The sequence below is a fragment of the Schistocerca gregaria genome, chromosome 2, assembly GCF_023897955.1.
Source record: "Schistocerca gregaria isolate iqSchGreg1 chromosome 2, iqSchGreg1.2, whole genome shotgun sequence".
Lineage (NCBI taxonomy): Eukaryota > Metazoa > Arthropoda > Insecta > Orthoptera > Acrididae > Schistocerca > Schistocerca gregaria.
The window spans coordinates 604,139,670-604,159,656 of record NC_064921.1 but is presented as its reverse complement, the minus strand read 5'-3'; the positions used below and the strand labels follow the sequence as shown (position 1 = coordinate 604,159,656).

General features: G+C 38.7%; 1 protein-coding gene across 1 annotated transcript in view; it reads left to right on the top strand.

Annotated features, from left to right (window-relative positions):
- LOC126334551 (tRNA (uracil-5-)-methyltransferase homolog B-like) overlaps positions 1 to 8,968 on the top strand; it is an 89,636-nt gene extending 80,668 nt beyond the window's left edge. The window contains exon 8 of the mRNA XM_049996924.1: positions 8,698 to 8,968. Coding sequence (XP_049852881.1) covers positions 8,698 to 8,900 — 203 coding nt within the window. The 3' untranslated portion in view covers positions 8,901 to 8,968. The remainder of the gene's footprint in view (positions 1 to 8,697) is intronic.
- Positions 8,969 to 19,987: the final 11,019 nt, after the last annotated feature.

Genomic DNA, 19,987 nt, shown 5'->3' with positions numbered 1-19,987 from the left:
GAATGATTTGTAAGCAGTCTCCTTTGTAGATTGATTTCACTTCCCCAGTATTCTACCAATAAACCAAAGTCTACCACCTGCTTTACCCACAACTGAACCTATGTGATCATTCCATTTCATATCCCTACAAAGTGTTACACCCAGGTGTCTATATGCGTTGGCTGGTTCCAACATGCCTCATTGCTATCTTAGTAAAAGGGCACTATGTTTTTTCGCTTTTAGAAGTTCACAATTTTGCATTTCTAACATTTAAAGCAAGTTGCCAGTCTTTGAACCACTTTGAAATCTTATCAAGATCTGACTGAATATTTCTGCAGCTTTTTTCAGACAGTACTTCACTATAGATAACTGTGTCATATGCAAATAGTCTGAGGTTGCTATTAATATTGTCTGAAAGGTCATTCATGTACAGCACAATCAGAAGGGCGCCAACACACTTCCCTGGGGCACACCTGAAGTCACTTCTAAATCAGACAATGACTCTCCATCCAAGGTACTTGCTGTGTCCTTCCTACCAAAAAAAAACCCTCAATCCAGTTACAAATTTCACTTGATAGCCCATATGATCATCATTCTGATAGTAAGTGTAGATGTGGTACTGAGTTGAACACTCTCTGGAAATCATGAAATACTGCATCTACCTGACAATCTTAATCTGAAACTTTCAGTGTATCATTTGGGAAAAGTGTGAGTTGGGTTTTGCATGGTTGATGTTTTCATAATCCATGCTGGTTGGCACGAAAGGGGTCATTCTGCTCGAGATATCTAATTATTTTGGAACTCAGAATACATTCTATGATCCTAAAATGAATTGATGTCAAGGATATTGGATGGTAGTTTTGTGGATCACTCCTACTATTCTTCTTGCAAATAAATGTGATCTGTGCTTTCATCTGACTGTTGGGCACAGTTTTTTATTTGAAGGGTGTATGACAGATTATAGTTAGAAGGAGGGCTAACTCACCCTCAAATACAATATGGAATCTGATTGGGATACCATCGGGCCCTGTAGTTTCATTTAGTTTTAACAATTTCAGCAGTTTCTCAATGCCACTGACATTAACCCATATTCCCCTCTTTTTTTTTCTCAGTGGTATGAGCATTAAATTGGCGTATTTCTCCTGGGTTAAGCATTTCAACTTTTTTATTTACTACCCTCAATTTCACTTCCTGTATCATTTGCGAGTGACTGGACACTAACTTTGGTGCTGCAAACAGCCTTTACTTTTCTTTGGGTTTTGTGAAAAATCATTTAACAATATTCTGCTGTGGTAGTAATTGAAAGCAAGCTTCACTCATTGCTTTCTTTACAGCCAAATGTGTTTCATTCAGCATGTGTCTATCTATAGCCCCATTATTTTTTTACATGTATTATGCAACAGCCTCAGTTCCATTAAAAGTTTCTTTATGGTGAATGTCCCCTTATGAACTGTTCTACTGCGTACATATCTATCTAGTGCGTGGCTAGTTATTCTTTTAACTCTGTGCCACAGTTCCTCTGACTGCTCTTCCTGTGCTGGAAGTTTCAAGTGTCTCATTGAGATATGACACTACTGCTTTTTTATCTACTTTACCATTTTACGCCCATCCCTGATACTGAGCCTTGCCCAAACAGTCTCACATACAGTTTCAGTTTCTATTTGAAAGGATTTGAGTTTCTTGTCTACTGCAACAAGTACACCATCTACATTTCCCAGTAACCCATCCTTTCAATAAACACTTAAATTTTCCACCCAAAACCCACTGCTATCAATTTCATGTTTCAACCAGCTTCCTAAATTCAATAGAAAATGACATGTATTTGTGTATATGACAACTTATCCATTACTTCACAATATGGAGTCGACTGTGATTTTCTTGCTTTTTACTACTGTAAAAGTCATTAAGATGTAAGTATGTTCTAATTCATTGGGGGATGGGCGGGCATGCAGTGGTCAAATTGCTGCAGGCATAACTAAATGAGTTTGTTTCAATATGGAACCAGATACTTTCAATGATGTATGGTTACATTGAACAAAGCAAATATAGCACACTAATAAATTGTGAAAACTGTGTCAAAAGATTTCTCAAAATCTATTAATCCCAAATGAAATGTTCAATTAAAAACATCTTATTTTGTGCCTGACTTGCATTTTGTAGTGCACTGAATGTAGCCTAGAGATAAAACCGAAACTAAATATAATGACTTGAGTACTTGCAAGTGCAACTGCCATGATTGTGTCATGAACCATCATGAGTGATAATAAGGAGGCAACAGGGCAGATAATCTATCAATAATATGCAGGAGAGCTGTTCAAAAAGTTGTTGTTGTTGTGGTCTTCATTCCAAATACTGGTTTGATGCACTCTCCATTCTACTCTATCCTGTGCAAGCCTCCTCTTCTCCGAGTAACTACTGCAGCCTACATCATTCTGAATCTGCTTACTGTATTCATCTCATGGTCTCCCTCTATGATTTTGAACCTGCTTCCTGCTTCCCTTCAGTACTAAGTTGGTGATCCTTTGATATCTCAGAATGTGTCTTACCAACCAATCTTAACAAAGAGATAGAGGGGCTGGCCAGTACTTACCTCAGCTCAGTACAGCCGATAGATACACAAAAAACAACAAAAAATTTACGTTCCTAGTTTTTGGAATAAATGTTCCTTCATCAGGGAGGAGAGAGGGGAAAGAAAGGGAAGAAGGGAAAGTGGATTTAGTTACTCACAGCCCAGGTTATGAAGCACCAGGGAAAGGAAAACTGTGAGGGTAGCAAGGATGGAGGCATGGTTGTCAGAGGGAAGCCAAAGATATTCTACTGTAAGTACTGTGCCAGCTTCAAACCAAAGAGGTAAGTACTGGCCAGCCCCTCTATCTCTTTGTTAGTAATTGTTTCACATCTTTATATGAGATTTTCCATTAATTATTTACCAACCAATCTCTTCTTCTAGACAGGTTGTGCCACAAATTTCTTTTCTCCCCATTTCTATTCGGTGCCCTCTCATTAGTTACGTGATCTACCCATCTAATCCCCAGAATTCTTCTGTAGCACCACACTTTGAAAGCTTATATTATCTTCCTGTCTAAACTGTTTCACTTCCTTACATGGCTACACTCCATACAAATACAGGGTGACACATGGGAGATGGGCAATTTTTAATGAAATAATACTCAGCAAACTGTAAAATTAATGCACGTTTATTTACACAAATCAAAGCTAATTATTTGCCATTTTAGTTAACAAAGTTATTTGTGAAAAATAATGTTGTCAAGGTGATGTCCATCATTTTGAATGCAGGACTCAAGGCTCTTCTCAAAATCCTCCATCACACGGACTAAAATCTCTGCAAGGATGGCAGCAATTTCTTGAATGATTGCATTCTTCCACTCATACAAATTTCGTGGTTTGTACTTAGAGACACAGTTCTTAAGGTGCCCCAACAGAAAAAAGTCACATACTGACAAGTTGGATGACCTGGGAGGCCAAGGAACATTGCCAAAACGTGAGATAATCGAGCCAGGAAACATGTGTCTTAGAACTGTCATTGAAGTGTTTGCGGTTTGCGATGTTGCCCCATCCTGCTGGAGCCAAACGCGTTTTAAAGGGATTCGTTGTCTTCTTAGTTCTGGTTTCAAGAATGTTTCAAGCATACAAATGTAACGAACCGAATTAACAGTAACTGTGGCCCCGTTCTCCTAAAAAAAATAAGGTACAATAATGCCAACAAGGCCAAGAGCACAGCAGACTGTTAATTCTTCTGAGTGTAGAGGACGCTGGTGGATAAGGTGTGTATGGTCTGGAGCCTAGTAATGTAGGTTTTGTTTATTCACGATCTCATTTAAATGAAAATGAGCTTCATCGCTCATCAATAAAATTTACTTTTCATTCGATCCCAAAATCACTTGCATTCTGTAAGTGAAGTCTTCTCATACAGCAAAATCAGTTTCCTTAAGTTATTGGACAATGAGCATTTTGTAAGGATGGAGTTTTAATTCTTTTTGCAAAATTCATCTAATTGATTCACGATTGATTTGTAACTCACTAGCATGATGTCTAGCTGACCGTCCTGCGCTTCTGACTGCTGCTTGCCTTACCCTTTCAACATTTTTTGGTGCTTCTTATCCAGTATGTTTCTAGTTGATCTGAAGTTTTCCACCCATCTGAGGATTGTGTTACGGCTTGGAACAGCTCGATGTCGACCGACATTAAACTGCGCATGAAACAATCGCTGCATAGCAATAATAGACTCACCCCTTTTCACGAAACTGTCGTAGACAAACACTTGACATTGCAAGTCCCACTGCACCATAATGACTGAGTAAATGAAATGGTGTCTTGTGTGGATCAGAACTATCCCCATCACGATCAGAACTATCCCCACCACGACCACCTCCCACCATCGCGCCCTCAGTACTACGCAGTTCAAAACCGTCCGTCTCCCATGTGTCACCCTGTACCTTCAGAAAGGAGCTCCTGAAACTTAAATCTCTGTTTGATGTTAACAAATTTCTCTTTTTCAGAAATGCTTTTCTTGCTACTGCCAATCTACATTTTATATCCCTTCTTACTTTGACCATCATCAGTTATTTTGTTGCTCATGTAGCAAAACTCATCTACTGCTTTAAGTTTGTCATTTCCTAATCTAATTCTCTTGGTGTCACCTGATTTAATTTGACTACATATCATTATCCTTGTTTTGCTTTTGTTGATATTCATCTTAAATCCTTGTTGCAAGACACTATCCATTCTGTTCAATTGCTCTTCCAAGTCCTTTGCTGTCTCTGACAGAATTTCAATGTCACTGGCAAACCTCAAATTTTTTATTTCTTCTCCCTGGACCCTAACTCCCACCCCATATTCATCTTTTTTTTCCTTTACTGCTTGCTCGATATACAAATTGAATAACATCGGGGACAGGCTACAACCCTATCTCGCTCCCTTCTCAGCCACTGCTACCCTTTCATGGCTTTTTACTCTCATAACTGCCATCTGGTTTCTGCACAGATTGTAAATAGCCTTTCACTCCCAGTATTTGCTACTGCCACCTTTAGAATTTGAAAGAGGGATTCCAGTCAGCATTGTCAAACGCTGTCTCTGAGTCTACAAATCCTATAAACATAGGTTTGCCTTTCCTTAACCTATCTTCTATGAGGAGTCTTAGGATCAGTAGCGCCTTGCATGTATCTATATTTCTCCAAAATCCAAACTGATCTTCTCCAAGATTGACTTCTACCAGTTTTTCCATTCTTCTGTGAAGAATTCATGTTAGTATTTTGCAACCGTGTTTTATTAAACCCATAGTTCAATAATCTTCCCACCTCTCAGCTCCTGCTTTGTTTTTAATTGGAATTATTATAGTTTTCTTGAAGTCTGTGAGTATTTCTCGTACATCTTGCTCACCAAATGGAAGTGTGTCATGGCTGGCTCTCTCAAGGATATCAGTAGTTTTATCAGAATGTTGGCTACATGCAGGGCCTTGTTTCAACTTAGGCCTTTCAGTGACCTGTCTTGTATCGTATCTCCCATTTTATCTTCATCTACATCCTCTTCCCTTTCCAAAATACTGTCCTCAAGTACATCGCCCTTGTATAGACCCTCTATATACTCCTTCCACCTTCCAGCTTTCCCTTCTTTGCTTATGACTGGTTTTCCATTTGAGCTCTTGATATTCATATGGCTGCTTCTCTTTTCCCCAAAGGTCTCTCTAATTTTCCTGTAGTTGGCATCTATCTTTCCCCTTGTGATATATGCTTCTAAATCCTTATATTGTCCTATAGCCTTTCCTGTATAACCATATTGTACTTCTTGTCATTGTCATTTTTACACACTTGTATTCAATTTGCTTGCTTCATTTACTGCATTTTTATACTTTATCCCTTCACCAATAAAATTCAGTATCTCCTGTGTTATCCCATGATTTCTACTAGGACTTTTTTTTTACCGATTAGATTTCCTGCTGCCTTCACTAGTTCATCTCTCAAAGCTACCCATTCATCTTCAGCATTATTCCTTTCCCCTGTTCTTGTCAGTCATTGTCTAATGCTCCCTCTGAATCTCTTGACAGTCTCTTTCAGTTTATCCAGGTCCCATCTTCTTAGATTTCAACCTTTTTGCAGTTTCTTCAGTTTTAATCTACAGTTCATAACCAAAAATTATGGTGAGAATCCACATACATCTGCTCCTGGAAATGCCTTGCAATTTAAAATCTGGTTCCAAAATCTCTGTCTTACCATTATGTAACCAATCTGAAACCTTGCAGTGTCTCCAGATCACTTCCATGTATATGGCCTTCTTTCAAAATTCTTAAACTAAGTGTTAGCTATGATTAAGTTATGCTCTGTGTAAATTTCTAGCAGGTGGCTTCCTCTTTCATTTCTTTCCGGTGGTCCATATTCAACTGCTATTTTTCCTTCTCTTCCTTTTCCTATTATTGAATTCCAGTCCTCCATGACAATTTTAACTATTCAAATCTTTTTTTTTTTTTTTTTTTTTTTTTTTTTTCCTTGTCTCATCATACATTTCTTTACTCTTCATCATCTGCGGAGCCAGTCGGCATATAAACTTGTGCTACTGTGGCAGGTGTGGGCTCCATGTCTATCTTGGCTACAATAATGTGTTCACAGCTGATCATTGTAGCTTATCCGCATTCCTAGCTTCTTATTCATTATTAAACTTACTCCTACATTACCATTATTCAGTTTTATATTTATAACCCTGTATTCACCTTACCAGAATTCCTGTTCCTCCCACCACCAAACTTCACTAATGCCCTCCATATCTAAATTTAACCTATCCATTTCTCATTTTAAATTTTCTAGCCTACCTGGACATTCCATGCTCCGATTCGTAGAATGCTATTTTTGTTCAAAAAGTATCCGAGCTTATTTTATATTGTTGAAACTAAAAATGGTATTGAGGCGCACATGCTCTTTATGTTTATAGGCATATGTAATGCACTTGCCTGATTTTTTTTTCATGACTGCAGAAACAACCAGTCAATGGCTAGCCATTGACAAGTGGACACATGTAAGTGGTAGTCTTTGGATTTTGCGTTGTGGAAAAATGACAGAAAAAGTGGAATAGTATTAGTGTATAAAATTTTATTTTAAGGTAGGCAATTCTCAATTGAAACAATCTGCAAGATTGACAAGTGCTTGGGGATGAAGGAATGGGTGCAACACAGTAGTGGTACAACTGCTTCAAAGATGGCTGCTCTTTAGCAAAAGTGAATGGCATTCAGGCAGTCCCTCAACATCTGCAAATGAGGTTGCTATCGATCATGTAAGGGCACTGGTGATGCAGAACAGACAAATCATGATCAGAGAAATTGCACACTAGGATAAAGTTAGTATTTGATCCATTTATCCCATTTTAACAGAAAATTTAAACCTCTGGAGGATCTCAGCAAAATTTGTGGCAAAATTGCTAACAAGTGAGCAGAAGCAACTTTCTTCAGAGATTGCAGCACTTGCAGGATACTGTGAACAGTAATTCCAACTTTCTTGACACAGTGATCATTGGTGATGAGCCTAGGTTCACGAGTATGACACAGAAACAAAGTTCCAGTCATTGCAGTGGAAGCAGCCATCATCCCAGAGACCCAAAAAAGCGAGGCAGGTCCGCAGTGATAGGAAAGTCTTACTGACCACCTTTTATAAATACAATGGTGTGGTCCATCACGAGTACATCCCAGAAGATATTAATGTTAGTAAGGAGTACTAACAAGAGGTTCTGCATCGCCTTTGTGAAGCAGTGAGATGCAGACAACAGGGATGGGGGGCAGCAGGCAGTTGGCACCTTCACTATGATTATGCACTCTTTCATTGTTCTCAGTTAATTCAGAGTTTTTTGGCCAAACACAACATGACTGTGGTTTGTCAACCTCACTGTTCCCCTGACCTATCTCCAAGTGACTTCAGATTTTTTCCTAAACTGAAAAAGACACCGAAAGGGAACAGATATCAGAATAGCAAATACATTATGAAAAATTTGATGGAGCAGCTGCCCACCCAACCTAAAAAGACTTTCCAGTGGTGCTTCCAGCAGTGTTGTGAGAGGTGTGTAGAAGCTGAAGGGGTCTACTTTGAAGGTGACTAATGCCAAACAATTGTATCTGATTGAAGATTGATTTTGTTAATAAAACTCAAGTACTTTTTGAACAGCCTTTGTAAAGTCTCCAGTGCAGCAAAGAGACACACTCCACAAATAATCAATTTGGAATGTGGGATGGTGCAATTACAGGAGCAAATGGACACTGTCAGGAGAAAAGGATGTCATGGTCATTACACCTCTTTGTGTGATAGGTAATGTGTGTGTTATGTTTGTGAAAAATCGTTGTTCACAGTATTACTTGGCAGTCTGGCTCAGCTGAAATTGCGTGAATAGAGCAAACTGAACTGTGAACAATTAGTGATATACATGCCTGTTTCAGACAACTATATAATTGCTAAACTTCACACTTTGAAGGGAAAAAAAGACTAACGTTTACAGTTTCACCTATTTTAATTTGGCTTAATTTAGTTACATATTTATCTTCAATATGAGTGTGTCCCTTTGTGTATGTGTGTGTAAATAGCTCAGTAATCACTTGCTTGAGAATTGCCTTTAACCAGAAATATCTAACAGGAAAATGTAAAATTTACCACTAAAATAAAATATTGTTTAGTCAAAGGTTTTTACTGTTCTTGTGTTAACTGAACAATGTTTGTTCTGTTTCAGGTCCAAAAGTTGTGGATGTGCTGAATAATTGCCCACAAATAAAGAGAGTGGTCTATGTGTCTTGTAAAGCAGATAATCCCAACACTCTTTCAAATTTTGTTCAGCTTCAAGAATCTGGGAAATTTCAGTTACACCAGATAATTCCTGTTGATATGTTCCCACATACATTTCATACTGAATTAATTCTTTTATTTGAAAGATGATGTCAGTGCCGTATATTTTTTATCTAATATTGTTTTAATAAAGACAGAAAATCTCTGCTGTCATTTATTATTCTTGAATGCTTTAAAAGATATCTACAGTGACAAATTGTGAGATGATAAAATGATACTTTTAATTTACTGCCAAAATTACTCACAAGTTCTCTTCCATGAATTCACAATCATTAACCAGAAATACTGTTGTGTTAATATTATCTTAAGTTTTGGAACAAAATAGTTGCTCTCTTTGAAAGGAAAGAGGCACGAAGAGGAAAGCAGAGTTAAAATAAAACAAATCAACTCAAAATTTTAGTAGTAAAGGGAACAATTTAGCACATAGAAACCGAAGTATTGAAAAAAGGGGAACATGGCTATCTTTTCAAAGATAACTGCATTCATACCATCTGATTCCAACTATGAGTTAGACATAATCCCATTCATAAAGTGGATAAAGTGAAGATTAATTGCAGTTAGTGAAACAGGATTAAAAAGTAAGAAAAAGTACTAGACATGTAGGGACTGGAAGTAAAATAGCAAGAAAGGTAAAAAAGTATAGAGGTGAGTTAATCAGATTGGTTATTAGCAGAAACAAGGACCGCACAACAAAGACTGAATAGGGAACTTAACTGTGACGTAAAATAATTAAATGGTTTTGAGGAGTGGACTCAGTAGGCAGCAGTTGAGGCTAATCTGAACTGAGGAACATTATTTGTGGGCTGATTGTAAAAAATTGGCAGAAGCCATTTTTAAACGTTTCATATGGCATTCTACAGACTAAGAGCAGGCATTCCATATATTTAAGGCATGTCCATTAACATAATTCCATCCTGGAATCGTAGCTGGGTTACCTTTGTTTTTGAAGACATTCCTCTAACTGAAAACTTGCCAAGACTTTGCTATGCAAATTTGTATGTGTAGATAGACCCAATATAACAACTGAAAATCCTGGCTAGGGAATGATTAACAGAATGAGTAAAGGCAATAAATAGCTTTTGTTGGTGTGTTCCACAGCTTTGATAAACAGTAGAAATGCCATATTGTAACACGTGAAGCTGCTGAGTAATTAATTTTAATTGTATGACGGTTTTGGTTAGAAACCATTTTCGAGTACTTGTACAATTTTATGGATACAAGATAAGTTTCAGGCAAAAATAGGATGTATACAGAACATGAACGTCATGAGAGTCATGAAAAAATAATGAAACTGAACTGCTTCATTGAGCCTAGTGAAAATAATGTATAAATTGTAGCTCTGGCCGAGACAGTGCCAACGTCTTGTGTGTTACTAGAGGAGTTTCAGTTAGAACAGCTGTTTTTTTAATTGTGTCCACTCCCATTTCTGTTTAAATCTTTTGAATCTGCATCTTTTTTGGAAAGAAATTTCCTCAAAGATTTTTAATAATTAATATAAAACTATTGTGATTTTAATCTTGTTTTATAGGTGATCATCCTGATCAGAGTAAAATTGATTTCTTACTAGCCAAAACATTTCCCACACTAGATTAGTGCTACTGATAGACTATAACTTGGCATCTGTTGATTGGGGGGGGGGGGGGAGGAGGAGGGGGGAGTTGGTGGAGTACACATTGTTTGCTGCAGGAACAGGTGTAGTGCAGGAGTGGGGATGGGGTTGAGGGAGGGAGGGAGGGGAATACTCTCCACCTCCCTGTACTGTAAGTACACAGTGCAGGCAATACAAACTTGTGCTTCGAGTTTCCATGAAAGAGCATTGGGAGTAATGGATGGTCTGTTAAATACTTTGTGGTATTGAAATTGAGATTGCTGTTTGTATTGATACGTTAAATAATGAAGAACAATGGAAATAGTGCAACAAAATGCAGATAGTAACTGCACAGTTCAGTAACAAGCAGACAATAATGCAGTCAACACTGGTTAATAGTACACTGCACAGTTGTCAATGAATATCAACAAATCAGTACAACTGCTAGTAAGAAGGAAGATTAAAGGACAAGATGGCTGCATGTGTTGATGTAGTAATAAATCGCTCTGTAAACTATGAGTATTTAGTGTCTACAAAGTGCATATCGTGTGATAAAATAGTAAAAAGCGGTATTAGAACATGCCCAGTGATGCATATGTTGTATCATCGACACTGCTTTGCGAAAGTAAATCTTGAAAACATATCGTGTGCTTGTGGACCAAAGTGCAATGGTTGTCTAGCTGTGACTGGAATGTATCGTGAAAATTGCGAAACCAGTGTATTAGAAACACTGCAAAAAGAACTCCAAACCACAAGAGACCATGCTCTGCTACTGGAAAGCAGGATCAAAAACCTTTCTGAACTGCCGCATAAGGATAAAGCTGTACAGTGATGTTGTGTTAAATATTTGTACTAACAAAAGAAATGACGCCCCATTGAAGAAGAGTGAACATGAAAAATGTGAAACAGTAAACAAAGGTAACCTACAAAGTGCTTCCAAACACTTCTTGTGTAGTTTAAAAATGGATAAGAAAAATGACTGAAGTAAGTTGTAAACAAACACGAACATAAATCAGCTTACAAATAACAAAAAACAGGTACTGTTACTTTCAGATAGTCACAGTAGGAACTGTGCAAAAGTACTGAACGAAATTTCAACAACCAGCTATAAATTTACAGCTTTGATAAAGCCAAATGCTATAGTCAAAGAAGTAACATGCAATATACAAAACAAAACGTCTAGTCTAGGACAAAATGATTATGTTGTCGTCTTAGCTGGTGCAAACTATATTAATGGATCAAAATGTGGTTTTATGACATCACTAGATGAAACCATTGCAAAAACTAGGCACATACATCTAATTCTATGCACAATACCATATAGATATGACATGCCAAATGAAAACTTCAAAATCTACCAAATGAACAGTTACATGATGCAGAAGGCACCTTACAGTGAACACATCAGAGTTTTAGATATAAGTAGCTTCCTCCAACGGAAAGACTTCACTAGGCATGGGCTTCACTTACATGAAAATGGGAAAAAGAAACTGTGTGTTAATCTGCTGAATGCCATCAGAAGTCCACAGGTAACAAGAAGTGCCATAAAACGTGTTACACCAGGACATCAAACATATTTGTGGTCCAATGAAGCTAATTTGGTGGACAATCTCAGAAGAATGAGCAATACTGCAGCTGAACCAACAACACAAGGAGCTGAAGAGCCATCAGTAACAGCAACAAAAGTGAATATGCAGTCAGGATCATCAAGGAAAACATCAGAAACAGTGTTAGAAAAGAAGAAGGTATCCATAGTCAGCACCAAGTCACCACCAGCATCCTGTGCAAAAATCTCGTCTAGTGCCACAAATCAGTCAGCCCACGACATCCAAGTGGAAACAGCAAAAAAAAAAAAAAAAAAAAAAAAAAAAAAAAAAAAAAAAAAAAAAAAAAAAAAAAGTGCAGCCACACTCCAAATGAATACCACTGGAAACTGTGACAAGATCTTCAACACAAAAATGCAGACCTCCAGCCTACAGCCAGGATTTTTTATGGGCAAGAATAGCAGTAGCTCCCTGCTAGCAGCAAAGCAAAGGAAAACAGATGCAGAGCAAAATCTTCATGAACCAAAACTACAAGAAAACCCGGTGAGTGGTGTCAAAAATCATTCCATTGAAAATAGTCACTATTATCCTTTAAAAAATTACACCATAATGTGCAGTCAATGTTTAATAAGTTACTAGAAATAGATCCCTTCAAAAAAAAAAAAAAAAATAAAGTCACATTTAGATGTTCTCTGTACTACTGAACACTGGTTAACAGAAGACACAATAAAACAACAAAAAAAAACAAAAAAAAACAAAAAACGCCAATGGCGACTTTACTCTAGTTGGTTATTCTTGTCGGAACAAAAGTAAGGGAGGTGGTACAGCAATCTATGTCAAAAAAAAAAAATTTAAGCTACAAAAGCCTCACAAAGTACGATAATATGCAAATAGAAACATACTTTGAATTCTCCTTAATTATCTTAACAGACTATAACCTATTTATAATGAATGTATATAGAGCCCCTGATGGGAACATCCAAACCTTCAATCACTCCCTCGAAGCACTACTCACAAAAATTCACTCACTAAACAAAAATCTATTAACAGTGGAGATTTTAATATTTACTTCCTCACACCTGGAAAAAACAAAGATGAATTGTTGAATATTACAAGTTCATTCAACCTATCCCCAACTGTAAACACACCAACCAGGATCACAAAAAATTCAAAAGCAGCTCTAGATCAGATTTTCATAAATGCAGACAAACTGCACCACTCAACCGAAGTCATCAGCACAGGTTACAGTGACCATGAAGCCCAAATAGTAATGGTGAATTTAAATTACATAGGACAATATCCCACAATAACTAAAATGCAAAGGCAATTTAATGATGATAATATAAGGCTTTTTAACTATCTGTTAAGGGCTGAAAACTGGGCAGAGGTCTATAAAGGAAATGATGTAAACTACATATTTAATTCCTTCCATGAAACATTTCTCCACCAGTTCAATACTGCATTTCCACTGAAATCCAGGAAAAACGGAAACAAACACACAAACTCATAGGTAAGAAAAGAGATACGAATTTCCAGCCAAAAAAAGTGTGAGTTACAAAAATCACCTGAAACACCATGAAGTAGCTGATCAGTTTAGGTCATATTGTAAGACCTATTTTGCAATCTACAGAAAAGTAATCCAACAATCAAAAAATTGTGCAATGATAAATTTATAAAGAAATCTAACAATAAAATGAAAAGCTTGTGGACAGTTGTAAAAAAAGAAACAAACAGTAAGCAGCATGTTATAAACAAAACATTAAAACTAAGCCTAAATGATGAAGTCACATCAGATCCCCAAAAAATAGTAAATGGTTTTAATGACTATTTTAGCAAAATAGCAGAAAACCTCATAAAGAAAAACTGCCACAGACCAAATACTCAACACCAAGCACTAATAGAAACCATACCAGTACAGGCATCAATGTTTCTTCACAGTCTCCAATGCTGAAGTACTTACAGCTATAAAAGGACTAAAGGATAAGTACTCCAGTGGCAGTGACAACATTCCTGATTTAATTGTTAAGAAATATGGAGAATCCATTGCAGAACCCCTAGTCCACATAATAAATGCAACCTTTACAAATGGAGTTTTCCCTGACCTACTAAAGACTTCTAAATTTACCCCACTTCACAAAAAGGACCCTAAAAATGTTGTAGCCAATCACAGGCCTATAGCACAACTCAGCTCATTCTCAAAAATATTTGAAAAATTATTTTACATCAGATTGGAAGACTTTACTAATAAACTAGCCTTATTAACAAAACACCAGCATGGTTTTAGAAAGCAAAAGACAACTACCACAGCTATTTATGATTATCTCAACAAAACCTTAAAAGCACTGAATAATAAGGAAATCACTACTGCTGTCTTTTTAGATTTATCCAAAGCCTGTGATGTAACTGACCATACCATGCTCCTTAAGAAGTTAGCAAATAAAGGTATAAGAGGAATTGCAAACAAATGGTTAGAATCTTACCTGTCAAACAGATTTCAAAAAGTTGAAATTAATATTGAAAAAATGAATACAACCACCCATCAATCTACTGTCCACTCCTCTGACACAATGCCTATTAGATATGGTGTGCCACAAGGCTCAATCCTGGGACCCATACTGTTTCTGCTATACATTGATGACATAAGCACGAAGCTTGTTACAGGACATACCACACTATTTGCCGATGACACAAGTATACTAATAACAGGTACTGATACAGAGGACCACAACCAAAAAATTAAACTGCTTATATCGTCACTCAACAAACTGTTCAATGAGAACAAACTAATTATAAATATACAGAAAACAATTCCCGTGTGGAGTTGATAGTCTCCCATCGGGCGCCTCTTCAGGTGGCGGATAGGGGAATGCTCTCCAGATATAGAGGGTACCGGGGAAATAAAATACCCGGGGTGGACCAAAACTACACTCCTGGAAATGGAAAAAAGAACACATTGACACCAGTGTGTCAGACCCACCATACTTTCTCCGGACACTGCGAGAGGGCTGTACAAACAATGATCACACGCACGGCACACCGGACACACCAGGAACCGCGGTGTTGGCCGTCGAATGGCGCTAGCTGCGCAGCATTTGTGCACCGCCGCCGTCAGTGTCAGCCAGTTTGCCGTGGCATACGGAGCTCCATCGCAGTCTTTAACACTGGTAGCATGCCGCGACAGCGTGGACGTGAACCGTATGTGCAGTTGACGGACTTTGAGCGAGGGCGTATAGTGGGCATGCGGGAGGCCGGGTGGACGTACCGCCGAATTGCTCAACACGTGGGGAGTGAGGTCTCCACAGTACATCGATGTTGTCGCCAGTGGTCGGCGGAAGGTGCACGTGCCCATTGACATGGGACCGGACCGCAGCGACGCACGGATGCACGCCAAGACTGTAGGATCCTACGCAGTGCCGTAGGGGACCGCACCGCCACTTCCCAGCAAATTAGGGACACTGTTGCTCCTGGGGTATCGGCGAGGACCATTCGCAACCGTCTCCATGAAGCTGGGCTACGGTCCCGCACACCGTTAGGCCGTCTTCCTCTCACGCCCCAACATTGTGCAGCCCGCCTCCAGTGGTGTCGCGACAGGCGTGAATGGAGGGATGAATGGAGACGTGTCGTCTTCAGCGATGAGAGTCGCTTCTGCCTTGGTGCCAATGATGGTCGTATGCGTGTTTGGCGCCGTGCAGGTGAGCGCCTCAATCAGGACTGCATACGACCGAGGCACACAGGGCCAACACCCGGCATCATGGTGTGGGGAGCGATCTCCTACACTGGCCGTACACCTCTGGTGATCGTCGAGGGGACACTGAATAGTGCACGGTACATCCAAACCGTCATCGAACCCATCGTTCTACCATTCCTAGACCGGCAAGGGAACTTGCTGTTCCAACAGGACAATGCACGTCTGCATGTATCCCGTGCCACCCAACGTGCTCAAGAAGGTGTAAGTCAACTACCCTGGCCAGCAAGATCTCCGGATCTGTCCCCCATTGAGCATGTTTGGGACTGGTTGAAGCGTCGTCTCACGCGGTCTGCACGTCCAGTACGAATGCTGGTCCAACTGAGGCGCCAGGTGGAAATGGCATGGCAAGCCGTTCCACAGGACTACATCCAGCATCTCTACGATTGTCTCCATGGGAGAATAGCAGCCTGCATTGCTGCGAAAGGTGGATATACACTGTACTAGTGCCGACATTGTGCATGCTCTGTTGCCTGTGTCTATGTGCCTGTCGTTCTGTCAGTGTGATCATGTGATCTATCTGACCCCAGGAATGTGTCAATAAAGTTTCCCCTTCCTGGGACAATGAATTCACGGTGTTCTTACTTCAATTTCCAGGAGTGTATCAACCGAAATCCACTAACGTCTGCCTGGTATCCAGCAGTTAGGGGTCAGCGTCTGTTCGCCTAGATGCTGCGGCTGCAGCAACCTTGTTGATCTCAACAATCAAGTCATGTTCTTCGTGATCTTTCATCGGAAGGACCACCACTAAGTTAGTTTTCAACTTGAAAACCAAACATGATGATAACACAAGGAATGAATCCACTACCCCGGGCACCAGTCGCAAGGCTGGCTTTACCTGGTCATTGGATTCCGGGGGACCAGGAGCATCATGTTACACCTAAGGTTGAGAATCAGACGACGTCCAAATCATTACACACAAAACAAAGGCACTTCATTGGTACACTTAATACTAATACTCTCTTCAAACTGGGCAAGATCAAACAACTTACAGACATGCTGCAAAAATTCCAGATCAAAATCCTTGCAATCCAGGAAACATGATTTACGGACGAAAACAATTTTGACACAGACAACTACAGGATCTACAAAGGAAAACCAGCAGTTAAAACTAATGAGAAAGGACTCAAACAGTTTGGTACAGCATTTGTAGTCCATAAATCTATCAGCGACTCTGTCATTGACTTCCAGTCTGCCTCAGAACGTATATCATCGCTCTTCGTCAAATCCGTCAACAAAGCATATACCTTGATCAACGCACATCCACCCACAAATAACTATAACACTAAGAACTGCCAGAAAGTGGATGACTTCTGGAATGACCTTCAAGAGACGACAAACAAAATTGCCAAACACCATGTAACAATCTTGTTAGGCGACTTTAACACACAATTAGGCAAAGAGAAAAAATACAGGAAAATCGCCGGAGTCCATACAGCTCACAAGAGTACTAACAAGAATGGGGAAACATTGATAAGCTATTGCGAAAATTTTGGCCTTGTAATTATGTCAACACAATTCAAAAAAACCAACCAGGAACAGTATACTTGGAAGTAGCCCAACACAATGCTGGGTGAATTCCAGATAGACCATGTGGCCATCTCCAAGAGTAACAAAGCAGAAATTCAGAATGTGAAAATGAGAAAAGGATTTTTTGTCTCAGACCACCATCTTCTACAGATACAGACCAGAATACAACCCAATAGAAAAAAGCCAAAACTAAACAAAGTGCTGAGACCAGATCCCGAATACATAAAACTCAACAAGGAAAACATCTTACAGGATATTAGTCAGACAAACACCACAAACTGGACAGAAGTTGTGGACGTCCTCAAATCCACAATGAAATTGGGTCAACCCCCGAGAAGGAGAAAACACAGGTGGTGAAATATAATATGTGATCAAGCAATAGAAGAAAGGACCAATGCCTGGAAAAACTTTAATAGTCACAAAACATCAGAAAAATGGCAACAATTTCTAGTAATCCAAAAACAAACATCGAAAACTATTCGGAGGGAAAAAAAAAATTTATGACAAACGGCGACTAGATGAGATAGAACAAGACTTTAAGAAGAACAACACCAGGAATTTTTATAAGACATTTAAAGAACATATTGCACGATACCAGCCACCCAATCTTTGCTTCAAGAAACTGGATGGTACACTAGAAACTAACACGAAGAATAACTGCCAAATCCTCGCAGCCTATTTCAACAAACTTCTTAACTACAGAAGACCTACAGAGGATATTCACTACCAGATGTCTACACCAAATCCCGACGCTAAACTGCCAACCATCAATGAAATAGTAGCAATTATCAAGACACTGAAAAACAATAGAACCCCAGGAGAAGATGAAATTATTGCAGAACTATGGAAACTAAATGATGAAAGATTAACAGGAAAAATTTACAAAATCACATTAAACATTTGGGAAACCGAACAGATTCCTTCTGAATGGAAATGGACACTCATCCATCCACTTCACAAAGAAGGGGACAAATCTGAACCAAATATTTACAGGGGTATCTCACTCGTACCGGTCACATATAAAATCCTATCAAAAGTTCTCATGAATAGCTTAGAAGAACAAGCTGACCCACAAATAGGAGAATACCAGGCTGGTTTTCGCAAGGGATGATCATGCATAGAGCAGATCTGGAATCTGAAAATGATTCTCCAGATGAGAAACACCCGAAACACAGTGGGAACTATTGTAGATTTTAAAAAGGCCTACAACTCAATAGACAGAATAGCACTCTCCAAGACACTGGAAGAATTCAGCATTGACAGAAAGACAAGAGCAATCATTTGGCAAACATTAACTGACACAGTCTCCAAGGTTAAATTTATGGGAAATATCTTGGAACCATTTGAAATCCAAACTGGAGTGTGACAGGGTGACAGACTTTCACCATTACTCTTTAATATCATTCTTGAAAAAATTATCAGGACATGGGAAAAAGAAGTCAAAATAATCCAAATTGGCATTAGAAAATATAATAGATTCAATGCGAAGTGTTTAGCTTTTGCAGATGACCTTGCAATGCTTACAAATAAGAGAAAAGAAGCCACTAACGCCATAGAGAAGTTACACGAAATTGCACAAAGAACTGGCCTGCAAATCTCATATGAAAAGCCAGTACATAGAAAGAGTGCCACAAGACAAATTGCCTATTGTGACAACCCATGGGAAAATTGTACAAGTATCACATTTTAAGTACCTGGGAGAAATCATCCAGCCATCAGGAATCAACCTTAAGGCCAATGAGGAAAGAATTTAAAACTACAGAAAGCATATAAACTCACCTGGAACTATTGTAACAAAAAGTCCATATCCATTAACGCAAAATTGAGGCACTACAACACTGGCGTACTTCCGGAGGCACTGTATGCATCTGAAACAACACAAATAGGTGGGCAAACTAAAATCAAAGAAATAGAGAACCAAGAAAGGAAAATTCTCAGGAAATTAATTGGCCCAAGGAATCTGGAAGAAGAGACCAACATCAGAATTATATAAATACGCAGACAAGATTACGGATACAATAAGGAAAAGAAGAATTCAGTTCTGTGGAAATATCCATAGGATGAATGAAAACAGAATTTCAAAGCGAATTCTTAAAGTCATCAACTCACGCAGGGGAATAACAAAATGGATAAACGAAGTTGAAGAGGACCTCAGACCAGCACACATAACAGTAAACGATGCAGAAAATAGAACTGAATTCAGGAACATCATCAAAAAACATAAATGTGACACCACAACACAGAAGAGATCAGGATGCAAATGGACAGCGGAGCGAAAGAAACAACACAGTGAACACATGAAGAAAATTTGGGCTCAGACAAAACACAAACAATCATCGTAAAGGAATTCAAGTTCAAACACTCTCTTTAAATGGGAATAATCGAAAATAATAATAATACAGAAAACAATGTACATCAACTTCAGACTCTCATCGCAAAAACAATAAATGCCCAATGTGATTCTAAATAACCAGGAGCTTATGGGTATGTACTCTGTCTAGTTTCTTGGCATATGGCTTGAAGAAAATCTTAAGTGGGAGACTCACACAAATTATATCTCAAAAAAGCTGTCAACTGTGTGTTACATTTTAAGGATACTCAAAAAATCAATCACAAAATTTGTTCTCATACATGTATATTATGCTTACTTCCACTCTACATTACAGTATGGAATCATATTTTGAGGGAACTCACCTGGAGGTAGATATATTTTCAAAATGCAAAAAAAGGCAATATGTATAATAGGTAACCTAAGACATAACGAATCATG